Source organism: Leptosomus discolor, chromosome 1 (assembly GCF_034619465.1).
Source record: "Leptosomus discolor isolate bLepDis1 chromosome 1, bLepDis1.hap2, whole genome shotgun sequence".
NCBI lineage: Eukaryota > Metazoa > Chordata > Aves > Leptosomiformes > Leptosomidae > Leptosomus > Leptosomus discolor.
The window spans coordinates 180,000,015-180,015,546 of NC_141391.1; the positions used below are offsets into that span (position 1 = coordinate 180,000,015).

At 42.6% G+C, this 15,532-nt stretch overlaps 1 protein-coding gene across 1 annotated transcript; it reads left to right on the top strand.

The window, feature by feature from the left end:
* The first annotated feature begins 12,071 nt into the window (after positions 1–12,071).
* IL22 (interleukin 22) lies at positions 12,072–14,193 on the top strand. Its single transcript, XM_009954381.2, has 5 exons — positions 12,072–12,275; positions 13,074–13,139; positions 13,236–13,379; positions 13,603–13,668; positions 14,080–14,193. Exons 1-5 carry the CDS (start codon positions 12,072–12,074, stop codon positions 14,191–14,193), a joined length of 594 nt encoding a protein of 197 aa, XP_009952683.2.
* The last annotated feature ends 1,339 nt before the right edge of the window (positions 14,194–15,532 follow it).

Here is a 15,532-nt window from a genome sequence, read left to right on the forward strand (position 1 = left end):
ACACCTCAGTTGCTTTTAACCAGCTATCTTAAAGGCAACTGTGGTGCATTGGGTTATGTTGCTATATGAATTGTCAGTACCACACAGTGCTGTAACAAAAAGTTGCTACTTAAACTTTTAACCTGTTAGCAAAAAATTCTTACTATTTCTTAATGACACTAACATGGAGCATACAGGAGTTTAAGAAAAGGATGTGAAGCATTAGGGTTTGTTCATTGTCCAGTTTTTTGGCCAGGATGACTGTTGGGAGTTCGATGTGTACAATACTGCAGTTTGACAGCTGTACTGATGGGAACATTCATCTTTCTGTGAGCAAGACCTATGTTTAGTGTTAATTTCAACTTCTCTAGAAAAAGCAACCTCAGCCACCTTAAACAGTGGCCTTTCCCAGCTGCACTTCAAACTCAGGTATTTAAGAGTAGTTAATCTTTTAAAGTAAACTCAGAATAATGTTTTTTCCTTGACTTTGATATTTTAATTACCTCTTCTACTTGTCTGTTTCTGGGAGACTGACATACTGTTACGATTGTCACAGTGAAAAATGTTTGTGATTTATGCTGACAGCTTGTTTTATCTTTCCAAGTGATGCAAACAAGTTAACATGAAGTAGAGGAAACAGGTGGCTAGCAGGCAGTTTGGTTCTTCTGACGTGACTTAAAGTTTTAATGCTACTTTGTTTAGAAATTTTATACAAGTTGAATTTTGTACACGCTTGCTTACATTTCAGTTTTGTACACAACTATGTATGCATATCACTGAAAATAAAAAAAGGTTGTTTGATTTGTTTCTATTCAAGTTATGCCAGATAAATTGGTAAAGCCTGTTATGTTGGCACTTCTCTGTTTAGTTCTCCGTTTCACCTGTTCAGCTGAAATATCTGTGGGCTTTTAAAAGACAAGATGTTACCTCAGAACTGATCTCAGAAAGAATAAGTTGCTAAAGCTAAGTATGTTGATACTTGGAATTGTGACTGGCTACAGATACTTGGAATCATGGCCGAGAGCAGATGGGTGCTACATAGGCTGGAACGCTGCAATGCCGAAAGGGCCAGTCCCCAACAAATGAGGTGTTCATTTAAAAAGTGAGTGCTGTCCAGCACTGATCATGTTAGAAAACAGTGTCCACTTCTTCCAGAAATTGTGCATTGCACTAGCATCCTGCCAATGGAGTTGTTTGAAACAAATCAAAGTGTTTTATTTTATCTTGAGGTCTTCTGGGATTATTCTGTGGCATGCATGCAACATGTAAGTTATAAATGGTCAGAAAATGTCTGCTGAAAGGGAAACTATTGGTGTGCAAGAGCTTTTATGAAAATCATCGGTTTTCCTCTCAAATGATAGTTTCATAGTGGAAAACTGAACGGCTAAAAAATGGAAATATTTTTTTTGGGAAGGAATGTTGCTGCAGTGTATTGCAGGTGAGTTAATTTGGGTGGCTTCTGTCTACACTCTTCATATTCAACACGTTCTCATGGCCAAGAGCTCTCATCATCCATTACTTCTCCTCTGTAGTACCTGTAATTTGAGTTTTATGAACTATGTCCTCTTTAAATCTTCTATTTTTGTTTGTCTATATTTGCCTGGGATTCCTGGCTGTCCAACAGCTCTGTCAGAGTTTTTGTGCAGGCCTGATTTTGAGGCCTGTAAGTCATAGATAGTATAACAGCATATGTGCCAGTTGCTTACAGTATTGCACCACGAGTCTGGTGTATCTGTGTAGCTCTGAGTTTTAGAAGTGTGCTGTATGGTACGTGTGTCTTGATTTCTGCCAGGGAGACAATAGACTTGGTAAAGCAGGGACACATTTTTGCATGGGGGTACAAACGCAGTTTAGAGATGAGAATGGAAGCCCCTGATGTCCCACACATCATCATGACATTATTTCCTGTCTGAACAAATTTTAGCTTTTGCCTGAAGTGTTCTAATTTAATTTACTTCTGGACAGAAGTATTTAAGGGAAATTTAGACAAAATACATCTTTTGAGTACGCTGGTGCAAAGCTTCTGAAGGGTGCTCTTCTACAGTCTTCAAGGCAGATGTAAAATTCTTTATGCCTGCTTTCTGCTATTGTTGTTTATCTAGTTCAAGAGGGTTTTTTATTTAGTTTTTCTGAATGTTTCAGACCAACCTTCAAACATGTTTCCTGTTGTGTTTTCCAGCAAGCTGAACATGGAAAAAAGGTTCAAAAGTGCATCCTTTATTAATAATTATAAGTGCGTGCTGTACAGTGAATGTGTATTGTTTTCTGTCAAGGAAATGTTAGAAGCCTTGAAGTGGAGAGACTGAGTAGATAAACAAGGAGGAAGGCAGTTGCCAGTAGGAGATACATCTAAGGAATAAACAGCTTTGGGAGCTTGTCAACTTAAGGCCAAGATTTACAAAACCAGCACATTAACAATGGACCCAGTCACTAAGTGTTGAATTGAAATGCCTTCTGCTGCTGTTCCCAAGTTGGGTATACCTGCTGGGTGAACCTTGCTGCTTGGGGTTCACAGCTCTCAACGAAGTGCGCAAGTAAACAAGCTGACTCTTCCTCATTGCCAGCTGGGAAAAGGCCTTCATTTACCCAGTATTCCTGCTGAGAAAGCGCTCTCCCAGCAAGCCCACAAAAAGCAGACTTGATTCCAGTCTGTCACTTCTCAAAAACTTCCCATTTCACCAGACAAATAAGCTTGTTGCCTTGTCCGTGGGAATGAGAAACGAGCTCTCAGTTTCTTCTACTGAATTTCTTTTTTGGATAAAAATGGTTGGTGGCCTAGGGGTTGGAACAAAGATCTCCCTGTTCCCAAAGCTGTGCTCACTCTAACATTCTCCTCCTCTTCTTGCTGGCCAAATCACTGGTGGGATGACTTCAGCAGGAGGGATGAAGCACCTTTCTCAGCACTTAGAGGATTCCTTCAGGGAGGTTTGAATGCCCCTGGGCACGAGGAAAGTTTTAAGGATTTAGCTAAATGCTTACAGTAGCAGCAAGGCAGTATTTAGGCACTTGCATCCTTTTATGGCTCCGGGCTTTCATATCTTTTTGCAGTCTCACTTTCCAGTGCCTTCCATCGTGCATCAGCCTTCTCTACTTAAAATGCTGAAATTATCCCTGAAACCTGGGATTGAACAGTTTGGGAAGAATTGGTTGGGACTTTCCAGCTCTGCAGGGAAGTTTAGGAGAACATCTGGGATTGTGGATAATCCCATCCAATTAAAAAGTCATGCTAAAATGCATTAGTTTCGCAATAATGTTTTGTTGTTACTTTCAAATTTTAGTGCCTTACTGAGGGGAGTTCTGAAACAATGTGAAATCTATAAATGTCATTAACCTTACAAATGTAAGCAGTCAAGTTTCTTTAGACATCAGAGCTAGATTTCTTTTAAGGAGGGTGTATGCAACAAGGCATGGTTTTGGGACATACAAACTGGATTAAGTTCCAAGGCCACCCAGTGGCCTTCCAGGGATGCTTAAGTCAGTATGGGTATGTTCTTGTATAGGGATTTTTGAGCCTTTTTTGATGAATAGATCTGTATATTTTCTGTATTGCTCATGGAGTCCTATGTAGTGAGTAACAAGCTCCTGAAAGGTTTGCCTTCACCGGTGCCTTACAGGTAGCCTAAGTTCCCCCTGGACCTAAGGGCCACAGTGTGAAACCCAGAGTATGTTGCAGCAAAGTGAAAGGAAGCAAAGTTACTTACCAGCTGCCAGCCTTCTCCTTCACTTACAAATGCTTCAAGTCCAGGTACTAAAATGTTTTCCTTATCTGACTCCTGGTGTCATTCGCTTCCTGGCAGATAGCAGTGGAAGAAAAAGGGATTTCCAAATATTATCTGTAATACTTGACAAGTGAATTTGTGGTACTGAAGATGGGGCAGGAAGCACAGCTTCTTTGAATAATTTAGTGTGTGTTTGTTTGCGTAATACCATATTGCTTCATTACATCTGCCTGTTCCTGCAAGGCTGAGCTGGAACCTAATGTTCTTGCATCAGAGCAGTTCTTACCATCTGGTAAAATTGGTCAGCAAAGAACCCCATCACCATCTGATGCAAGTGGAAGTTTTGCTGTGCCTCTGTTGACCAATTTTTAGCGTAGCCTGAAGCAAAATTGTTCCATTACCCACATGCACACAGTGTATGATTTAAAAAAAAACCCAACAAGCCAAACAGTGAATTTAATGTGAAACGACCTAAATTAATGTCCTGATTCCAGCAGTTATTCAAACCTTTGCAGACAGGAGCCTCTGGAAGAGAAGGGAGGACGGTGGAGCTGTGGTTAACTCTTTGGGGCACAGTCAGTTCTTTGGCTTTGCCCTGCATCGAAACCCAGTGGGAAATTGTTACGTAGCAGTGATCACACCGAAAGCAAAAGCTGGAGAGAGGAGAGTGGATGGTAGCTAACCAGAAAACTCCAGTTTAATAGCAATCCAAGTTTTGTTTTGCTTTTTGATCGGAGTTTAATACTGTGTTGAAGAAGGACATCTGGAGTTCCACGTTAAAAATGTGAATGAGCTTCCTAAATATTCTGACATTTACTACAGTTCATCTGTGTTGGATGTGAGCTGACCTTGCAAGCGATGTTTCTCGTGGGCTGTGTTCTAGAGAAGCTGGTGGAGCGACCGAGCCCTGCCTAGCAGATGCGAACTTGCCATGCTGAACATGCTGCACATGGGAAAAGTCCTGAGAAACTCTGAAGGATGGCGCTCGGTGGTCCTGCAGTGTCTTGTTAGGGTGGAGGACTGAGAACCGCACAAGATTCACCTGGAGACTGGTAGTCCTTTTGGAAGGCAAGCGAGGCCTGATAGTGTTTACAGCTTACACACCTTTTGTTGGATCAGTTTGTTCCATTCGTGGGGCTGGAATAAAAGTTTAAGAGCAAAAGCAGTCATTTGGTGGTATGAGGACATGCTTTGCAGGGGGTGTTTGTTGGTGTAGTCATGGCAGCAAATCCTCTTTGGTGCAGACAGTTCTTCAGTGGAGGGGAAAAGGACAAGTTCTCAGACTCCACTTTTTTCAGGGGTCTTGATAAAGTTTGCTAAGCGTGCATCGGCTTTGTAAATGTGACCGATTCACATTTATGCCAGCTTACCTTTCCTAAGGTAACGAAGGCAGTGAGCTGTGCATAGCTTTTCCTTTAACCTGTGTTGATATCTGATATACACACATATCACATGTGTGTCTGTGTATGTATATACGTGTGTGTGTGTATATATATATACATATTTTTATATATATATATATAAAATATAGAAAAAAACCAGTGTTTTTGTTCAAGGTGACTGTGTTTAATACTGTCATGTGCTGGGGTGTCTCCAGAGCACCTAATTCAAGACTTAAAGTAGAATAGGAATGACTGACAGGATCCAGAAAGCCTGTACTTCTGGATTTCTCCCTTCCTAGGTCCCTTTCTGGTTGCTGAGTTGGGCAGACACACATGTGTCAGACATCTGTGGATGCACCCTGTTCTGGAGAGCTGGGTGTCCAGCTTTCACCCTGAGGTCTCTTGTGGGACTGGGGGAAACCTGCCGAGGCTCGGTGCCCCCTGGCTAGAGTGGGTCCATGAGTTCCCAGAACAGTGCTCTCGTGAGGAACCCGCTCTTTGTGTTTCCAGTGGGAAGCTGGTTCCAGCCTGTTTATGTATTTTAGCTTACACGACATGTGGCTAAAAACAGATAACCCAGGAAAATGACATCCTAATTGCTAGGCTGTAGCTATTTTGTTTGGTCTCCTTTTGGCCCCATAAATCTCACATTCTTGACAATAGTCCCACTCCAACAGGAAACTCGCTGACTCAGAGGCTCTCCTGGGACATGGGCAATAGCATAACCTTGGGCTGGGGAAGGGCTGGGCCATGGACTGTTGACTTCCTAGGGATGGATAATAACTAGAAGACTACTGTTAACAACATGGGAACTGTCACCTCCTTCTCTAGCAGACTTGTTATACAGAATAGAATAGAAGAGGCTCACCTTCAGGGGATGATGCTGAGCTCAGAGCCTCAGTGGAAGTGCTGGTGTATGGGCAGTGTCTGGGCACAAGTACTTCTTGAATAGCGTTGTTTCTCATCCAAATGGCTTTATTTAACTACTCAAGATAGTGTGGATTCATTACGTGATAAAACTGACGGTACTTGGTAAATCAAGGTGCATAATGCTGGAGCTATTAATCTGAGTAGCTGTTTGTCACTGAATTTTGGATTGTAAACCAGCTTGCAAAATTCTGTTCCCAGTTAGAGTGGTTTTCTTTGAGATACACTATGTCAGTAATTCCACTTTGCCATGTCACTGAGTCACTGCTGTGCAACCACACCACGTTAACAGGAAGCACAGACGTTTCAGTTCACCTGATCTGACTGTTCGCAAGACATAGTTGGATATATGTAGGTCACTATATAAAGCGACAGAGTCGTATAATACATGTGTGATTTTACACTCTGAATTAAAAGAAGTAGCCATCTGGTGGAAGGGTTAATAGTGGTGCCTTTGGTGGTGTGAGGTTATGTGCACTGAGATGGTCTGAATTCTCTCTTCTCCTGTATGCGTGAGCTAAGCGATGGCTCCTGTCGGCAAGTCTTATTAAAACTTTTGTTTATGCTTTGCTGATGTCAGCAGCAGTCGTCTGCAGAAGCAGGACCGCTGGACTAACACATATTACACTTCTATTGAGAAGATATTCTATTTTTTTTTTGTCTTCATATTAATCACTGAATCCTTCTGGCGCTGCAACAGAAGTTACCACATCAATGGCCCTGGGGTAGCAGTAATAATGTTGGTAGCAGCTGTATAGTGTTGTCTCAGCGTGTCTCTGGGTGGCTTTCTCTTGGATCTCCACTACATGAATGTTTCTGAGGTGAGAATAAAGTTATTTAAACCAAGTTGGTTATTTTTTTCTTTGTCCCAGAATGTAATTTAAAATTGAGTCCACAATGAACTATTTGTTCCCTTCCCCTTAGTCTTTTTATGATACGAAATACCAGTTTTATGATGTTTGTTGTGTAGCATCTTAGGAGACACAGAAATTATGTAAGAAAACCAAGTGAAGGTCAGAAACAAAGATGTTTGATGAAATATCAGATATATAAGCAAAAGTGTTACTGTCAGAGGAAACGTGTTACTGCTATGTAACAAAAGTGTTACTGTCAGGGGAGGTAGGTCATTCGCACATCCTCTGCAAAAAGCCTGAGTCAGCAGTGTCTGAACTGAGATCTGACACATGAGTCTTTTCCAAAGTCACCTAACACTCCCAGGCTAAGCAATTTTGATAATACTACTAATCCTCTTTCCAAAAGATTCACGGTGTCCTACACAACATTAAACCTATCCTGAAAAAAGTGAAAATACAACAGTCAAATATCGTATGTCTTCTCCCAATCTCTATGTTGATATAATTTCCTCTGTAGAAAATTAATCCTTTCTGCCATTCCTAAGGGTCATGGCCGGAAGACACTGGCCTGCGTACTAGGGTGTTTCCATAACGAATGGCTGAATTACAGAGAAGCTTATTTTCGAGTTTTATAAAGAAGAAATCAACTTCCATGAATGATGTTTTCATTGCTGGGCAGAGAGCTGACTAAAATAAGGCTCCACTGGAGGTTGACCTCAAACATTTTTAAAGTCTCCTTTAATCTTTTCAAGCTTGAAAGTCTAGGTAAAAGCACAGAAGAACTGAGACAGAATGCCATGAACTAGCTCACAAATCAGCTGGAGCAAAATGAAGGGGATGAGCGTGACCTGAAAGTGGAGGATGTCTCCATGTAGATTGTGTGTTCAGTTTTAGGTATTATGTGACCTGTGGTCCATTCATGCAGATGTTTAAGGGGGCAGAATGTCACCACCAGGTAAAAGACCCAAGAGGACAATACACAGGTTCACTGTTCCACATGCCTACTCTTGATGATGTTTCTAGCCCAGCGTCTGATCCTGAGGATGTTTCTTATAATGCAGTGTAATCCTAGCTGATTGAAGACGTATTAAAGCTCAAGAAGCTTCCTGCATGCCCGTGTGCTGGTGATGATACACAACAGCTGAACATCAGAGTACAGTATTGGTTATTCACCTGTGGCCTCATTCAAAGTAAGAAGGAAGTGTCTGTGGCTTTTGAGGCAGACGTGATGTAGAGTTCCAGTCCTCCTCAAAAAATCCTCTGTCTTCAATATGGGTCAAGAAGTCATTGTCGAGAATATTGAACCGCTATGGTTTCTTAATGAACTAGGGAAACTCCATGTAATTACGCTTTAAAAGTTTATCGGTGAGGTCAATGCTAGGATAGACGTTTAACTGTTGGGAAGGCACCGGGGAGAAAATATGATTTGTGACCAATTTCAAAATTATTTTTTGAATTGATTATGCTCACAAAAACAATGCAGAGGGTACTTGTAGAAGTTCAGAGGTCTTTGGTAGTTTTTAATTAAAATAAAAGCAGAGCAGGTATGTTTTCTTGTAAGAATTTTGTCTTTTAAACAGCTTTACTAGCCTTAAACCTTAAAAATATCATTAAACCTAGAAAAAGTCATAAAATTAAAAGGAAAATTACTTTTCCCCCCCAACCATCTTCTCCCTCCGCCCCCCATCTGAGCTTGAAGAGGCCTTTTTGGGGGTTCGTTTTTGTTTGTTTCTTTCCAAGACAACATTTTTTAATAAAGAAAACTTGGTACTATCATGTGTCATAAGAGATCAGTATTTCAGGCACGAAGAGAAATTACTGAATTACCAGTTCCCATACCATTTTCTAGAATACTTAACATAGGAAACAATTAGTGAGAAAGGCTGCTCTTTTATGACACATTCTTCAGACTCATTTTTTTCCACTTTATTCTTTCTCCCCAAAAATATGACCCACCAGTGATGGTTTCAGCCAGGGTACCACATTTTAAATTAAATGCAGCTTTCCTTCCATTGATCTTTTTTGCTGGCTCTACAGTTCAGAGCAGCCTGTTTGGGGATGGGTGTCTAAGCAAGCAATTTCCCTGAGGTTCACCTTCAGTGCTGGCTCAAGACCTTATTTTTCAGAAGTTTATTGTATTTCCTCCTCAAACAAGAAGAAAGAAGCAATTCTTCCACAACTATAGCAGAAAACCTTCCAATTCCTTCCTCCCTCTCTGGACTTTAGCTGAGGACTGGTATAAGATCCAGTGGCAATGCAGGGTTTTAGCCCCATCTTTATGTAGGATGTAATGCTGGATGTGTATCTCCCATCCAGGGTGTGGTGAGCTAGTCAAAAGAGGTGATAGCAGTGACTAGTCACATCCTTGTTCAACGCAATCTCATAACAGAAACAGCAGACCCCGAAAACAGGAGGTATATCTCCACTTCCAGAGAAATTCTCTGGACACATTACAGGGGATAACTGCAGCCACGACTGTGGCTATACCATAACTCAGTGGTACATCCAGGGCCAGCAGTCACCTGGTGGAAGATGGCTGGGAAGAAGTCAGGAGTGGACTGATGTGCACAGGAACCATATAGTCTGCTAAAATTAGCGTCCAGCAAGATTTTGAATGTTCATTTTTGGGCTGGACCATAAAACAAACTAGAGGGATGGAAGATAGGTTGTTAATAACTCACAGCTTCAAACAAAAGGTTAAACAATGCAAAAGCTTTAGGAATGTCATAAAAAGGAAATTTGTGAAATAGGAATTAATGAACTTACAATATGCATTTCAGCATATCAGTGTCTGGAAAATAAGTGAATACCAGAGGTAGCGAGGTAAACTAAACAACTGAAACAAAGCTTTTTTAAAGCCTCAGGAGCAGGTCATCATGGCACAGCCAAAAAGTAATATGACTGAGAGAGGTAGCTGACAACATAGACGGGAGAAAGAGCGCCTTATCAAGTCTAACTAAATGTTTTATATGAAAATAGGTATGTCCCAGTGTAGGATTTCCAATACTAGAGAAGACAGACAGAAGAGATCCTGTAATGACTGCATAAAAGAGGGTAGAAGAAAGATTCAGCATCTAATTCCTCATCCCTCCACCTGATGTTGTCTAAATATCCATCAGGATGTGTGGGAAGCTTGGGACCAGGTGGGCTCCTTGCTGTGGTTTGAACAGATGTGAGTGGCACAGCACCTACTTACCCAAGTCATGAACTCTTTCCATGGGATTGGAGCCACAAGAAGAGGTCGGGCAAGCTGGATCCATGTCTAACAACAGTAAGTGACCAAAGGGATGGAGAGGTGGGATCTGCCAGAAGGGCAGGAGGACAGGGTGTCTGGACCAGGGAGGGTCTGAATGCCCATTCACAGCTTTTGTTCTGGGTTTGGGACTTCTGTTCTGCTGGATGAGCTGGTGGAGAAGTCCCTCAGTTAGAAGCAGACTTTGTTCATCAGACTGTGTTTAACACCTGGAGTTTACAGGAATGCACTTCTGGGGAAGCCAATCCTTCAAAACAGCCTTTCTGTCTGGATTTCTCCGTTTGGTCTTTAATATCTATCTTTTGGCTAAGTATAACTCAGCCTCCCATCTTCTCATTAACCTGCTCCCCCACTGGGCCTATTAACCTGGCAAACGAAAAATTTATGGAAAAGAGCTTGTAAACATGTTCTTGAATAGCTTTGTGGTACATTTGGGGTGTGAAATAGGTCATTGACATTCTGGATCCAGACTTGCTTTCTGTTACCTGCTGCAGTCAGGATGCAGTTGGAGGCTGGGTGTGGGAATGGGTACCTGGGAGGGGCATGGAAAGGGATGTGGTGATGGTGGCTCCAGGGTGACGGGATGCATCTTCAAGGGCACAGAGCTGTGCAGAGCTGATGTGGCAAGTATTTGAGGGCAACTGAGACAGGACTGAAGCATGAAGAGATGAATTCATGCTTCAGATGCATCAGGGGAGGCTAAAGTGTAGACCTGATGCCAACCAGCCTTGAACTGCTTCCTTTCAGGTGTAAGGAAAAGGGCTGGGCATTTCAGCCTGCGGGATAAGGCTGATTATGGCTCTGTCCTGAGAACCACAGCCACAAGGGGTGAAGCCCAGCGCCAGGGATTCCCCTGTTCACTCTCAGAGGCAGAGCTGGAACCCTGGTTTTCCAGGTCCGATTTCTCACATTTGTCACCTGTGTGCCTTGTGGGTGTTAGACAACCAGGACTCTGCCTTTGTACTGGTTACTATGTCCTCCTGCACTACCATCTACAGCTGGGTTGCACATAACTCTCTAAAGAGAGCATGGTTTCCCTTTAGCACCCTGAATAATACTTCAGACTGAAGGTGCAGCACTACTTTTACATTAGCTGAAGAGGGTCAGGAACATGGAAATCACCTAGATAAATAAGTACATGACCACAGTTCTGGTCATTACACCCAGTTACAGCCTGGAATATGTATACTTTTTTGGAAAATGGGAGTTTGGAGGTCAAGGATGTGATAAAAGGCAGTGTTGGTCCTACATAGTTTCCAGTCTTTCAGAAAGGATTGCACATGGGCAGATGGCTGGTGACTCCAGTGGGCCACTGGGTGGGATAGGTATTTGCAGGGTTGGAACCATATGTGGTCAGTGCTTTGGGTCTGGTTCGGTCTCCGACCACTTCTGTATACCAGTCAGCAGCAGTGGAGCACCATTCTTTTACCACAGAAGATGAATAAAAATTTATGTAAGTTGCATTATCAAATTGCCAATCCAATTAGAGTGTTATAACCAGGACAGAAGGCACAAACCCATAACTTTCTCAAGCATTTTTATGCAAAAAGAATTCAGGATTTCTGCCCCAGTAAAAGCCCCTGCTTTGCCCTGCATTAAAATTTGGTTTATTTTGTAAGAAACTAAAGATTACAATGGCCTTGAAGTTGTATTTGTGGGTTTTGTAGTGGTTAGGTAGTTCTCAGAAGAGGATACTGGAAAGTAAGAGACTTGCTGATGTCATTTTTATTTCACCACCAGTACCCAAAAAAAAAAAAAGCTGAGAGATGTTGGTGGCCCTATATAAGGTGCACCTCACCTCCTGCAGAGCACATCAAGAATCACAGCAAAGGTAAGGCTTGCAGCCTTTGTGCCTCTATCACTTCGCCTTGCCCACTCTCCCTGAAGCTAACAATGTTCTCTCTCATCAGTGCTGTAGCTGCAACCTGCTAGGACCAACGACTTTGGATCGTGAGCCATGGCCTCCCTGCAGACCTTAACCAAGAACTTCTCAGGATGGGTCTTCTTCTGCTGCTGTTGCTGTCTTCCTCTTCTTCTCACCAGCCCTCTGCCTCCAAAAGGGGAAGGGGTGGCTTCTACTGCCCATCAAGCCTGCAGGCTCAGGAAGATCAACTTCCAGCAACCCTACATCAGGAATCGCACCTACACCTTGGCTAAAATGGTACAGTAATCCATGCGTCCTTCATGGCAGGATCTGAGGACCTCTTCCTCTGCCAGTGCCCTAGCTTCTCACCTTCAGCATTCCTCTCTCTTTCTCATGCCTTCCTCCAGAAAAAAACCGTGCATTTGCAGTAAGGCAGAGCTTGGGTGTGTGGAGTGGGGTCTGTTGCACACTGGGTGTGTGGCCAGGTGAAGCTGCTGCCTGTCCTCCTTCTGCTCCCCAAGTGAAAAGCAGCCCCTGGCACAGCACAGCTCCTTCTCTCAAGCATCTGCTGCTAGACTGGGACAATTGTGAAATATGACTTTAAATTTCCCTGTTTGCCCAGTCTGTTTGGAGCTGGGCCTGCCCATGACTCCAGCCACAGCCAGGCAGCTCCTCAGGTATCTTACAGGTACCTTATCTTGGGCAGGCTTCTTGCCTGTTTTTACCATGGGTGGGTCCCCCCGGTGTACACCACAGAGTGCTGCAGCACCTCCCAGCAGTGCTGCGGGCCACCCTGAGGTCGGCCACCTGTGGCATCTGGTTTAGTCATCATAACCACTATGACACCTGACGTTTGAGAGGGGGACAGGAATACAGACTTCTGCTTATTTATTTTCCAGTGATACTAGCCTTGAATCTTACCCAATTGGACACAGTGTCCAAGCTTATCTACCTGTTACAGACTGCCTATGGTGTCTATTCCTTCATTTCACCTACACTATAATTGATGAAAAACTTAGGGTTTATTATTAATTTTTAGGTAAGGTTCCCATCCTCCCCACCTAACATTTCTTTTTTTTTTTTTTTTCCTCTCAGGCAAGGGTCTCAGACCAGGACACAGACAACAGGCTCATTGGGCAGCATCTCTATGTTAACATCAAGGTAAGACTTACACCAGGAGCCTGCTCTTTGCATCCTTCTGCAGTACTTGTCATTCTCTCGCCGTGATTTAATGTGATCTCTTACTTGCACACATAGGAAGACAACCGCTGCTACATGATGAAGAGGATTGTGGAGATCGTAGTGCAAGATGTCCTCCTCACTAAGGCTAAGGACCAGTACCCATATGTTGAGGAGGTGGCACAGTTCTTGGCATCCCTGACCTCAGAGCTGAGCAGATGTGTGAGTAGTGTTGGGTTTCTTTCCCTCCTCTGAGTTGTGACTCTCATTGCTGCTCCTGAATCTCAGAATGCTGCAAACAGTGGCAAAAGGCAGTGATATGAAAGGAAACCTCAGATCAAAGATATTGAACTCGAGGTTGATAAAAAGGTGTGAAAAAGAAAAAAACCCAACACATCGTTGCATACAGCTGCCAATGTTATGTCTGGATGTTTTCTTTTTTTAGAAATTCTCAGGACACAGAGAGCACATGGAAAAGAACCTGGAAGAAATGAAAAGCAAAATGAAGCAGGTACATTTTTTCTCAACATTTAAAAAGAGCAGTTCCAAACCCCAGTCATTTAGTTGGAGTAAGGCTGACCTAATTATGAAACAAACTCTGGAGATTATTTAGGAGGTGAAGCCTGCAGGGGCATTAAAGAGGGGGTTAGTAATGCTTTAACTTCCAGCCCTCCTTCACTTGTCCTGTTAACTCTCTGCACATGTTATGGTAATTTAAACCTTCAGGAGTCGGGCTGCAGGTAACTGTATAGGCTAGACTAGATTTAAATGAGCTAGTTTATATCTTATGGTATAATGACTCTAATAGAACTACTTGAGAGAATAAGGAGAGTAAGTTCTCAATTCAGTTTCTGTGACAAGCCTAATTTCAATTTTCTGAGAAATAACAAGATGCTAAAACATACATTCTGCTCTTTTCTAGTTGGGAGAGAATGGAAAGACTAAAGCCATTGGAGAACTGGATTTACTCTTTGACTACACGGAAAATGCCTGTACTGATGCCCCAAAGAAGGGAGGGAACAAGAAGAAAAACTGAGAGAATTTCAGATCAGGCTTGAAGGGATGTCTCTGAAAAACTCTTGCTATAACTTAACCTGATGAACTATTGCAGGAAAAAACCCACCCACCTGTAGATGCAGTATATTTTTCACTTGTGCCAAAAATAGCAAGCAAAGTGGGCACAGACAGGATGCACATTGCTGCCTTCTTTGCAAATGAAGACTTCAGGACAGTGTTTGCAGCTTCATTTCAACACAGGACATTAGTTATTTTCAAAGGCATGCTCCTGTCCTCCTCATCTCCATAGGAACAAGGCAACTGTTTCTGTATTTTATATGCTGAGATTTTACAGCTATGAAACAGCTTTGGTCAAGGAGGGCACTGATACATAGCCAGGATGTTTTGAGCCTTTTACTTGGAGATCTCTCTTGCATATATTGCCCCCTTCTGACCTTTACCTGAAAAGCTGTTATTTCAGACTCAGAAATAATTGTTGTCATTCATATTTAATGGTAACTTATTTTAAGGTAATAATTATATAGTACTTTTATTTATATAGATTAATTGAAAAATATCTAAGGAAATATATTTATGAAGCTGTACCCAGAGGGTTTTAAGTGAACTACAACATTAAAACTGCTATGTGATATTTATATGCAGATGGATTGTTTTACAAATGCTTACTCTTTAATTTATTATAATAAATATTTTGGTCCTCAAATATTGCCATTTATGGAGCTTTTCTCTTTTACTCAAACACAAGGGAGTTGACACATACTGTGCCTGTGGGGCTACTGGGCCAGTGGCTCTATTCTTGTATCCAGAAAGGATGCAAGCTCGGTCTGGGGACATGGGTCTTACTATAAGGCTGCAACTTCAACTTATCACAGGCCAGGGCTTAATGTGGAGCATGTGGGTCAGCCTTTCTTGTAGGGGGTGGTGGGAAAAATAGCATCACTCATGAGAATCATTGGTTTGATTCATTGATTCTGCCTCAGTATGTCCATAGACAAGATTCCATCTTAAATAGCTGCTGGTGAAATGTCCCAAACTGTCCCCCCGGGTCAGATGAGATGGTGACAGTCAGGCAGCTGTTGCTGTTGAAAACTCAGTGCGCTGCATCCTCACTGCCCCATAGGCATGCTGAGCACAAATGGTGCTCTGCAGCATCAGAGATTTGGGAGCATTTCAGAAGAGAAGTGCTTGGTGCCTACTCTCAATACAAGCTCACAGGCAGAAAAAAACCCAGTCACTGCGGAGCAGTTTAATCCATCATTATCATGTCCTTCAGCAATGTCCCCTGGGCAGTGACAGAGGAGTTGCTCTGGTGGCTGGAGATGAAAAGCATTCAAACAGTGAGAAAGCCAGAGGAAATA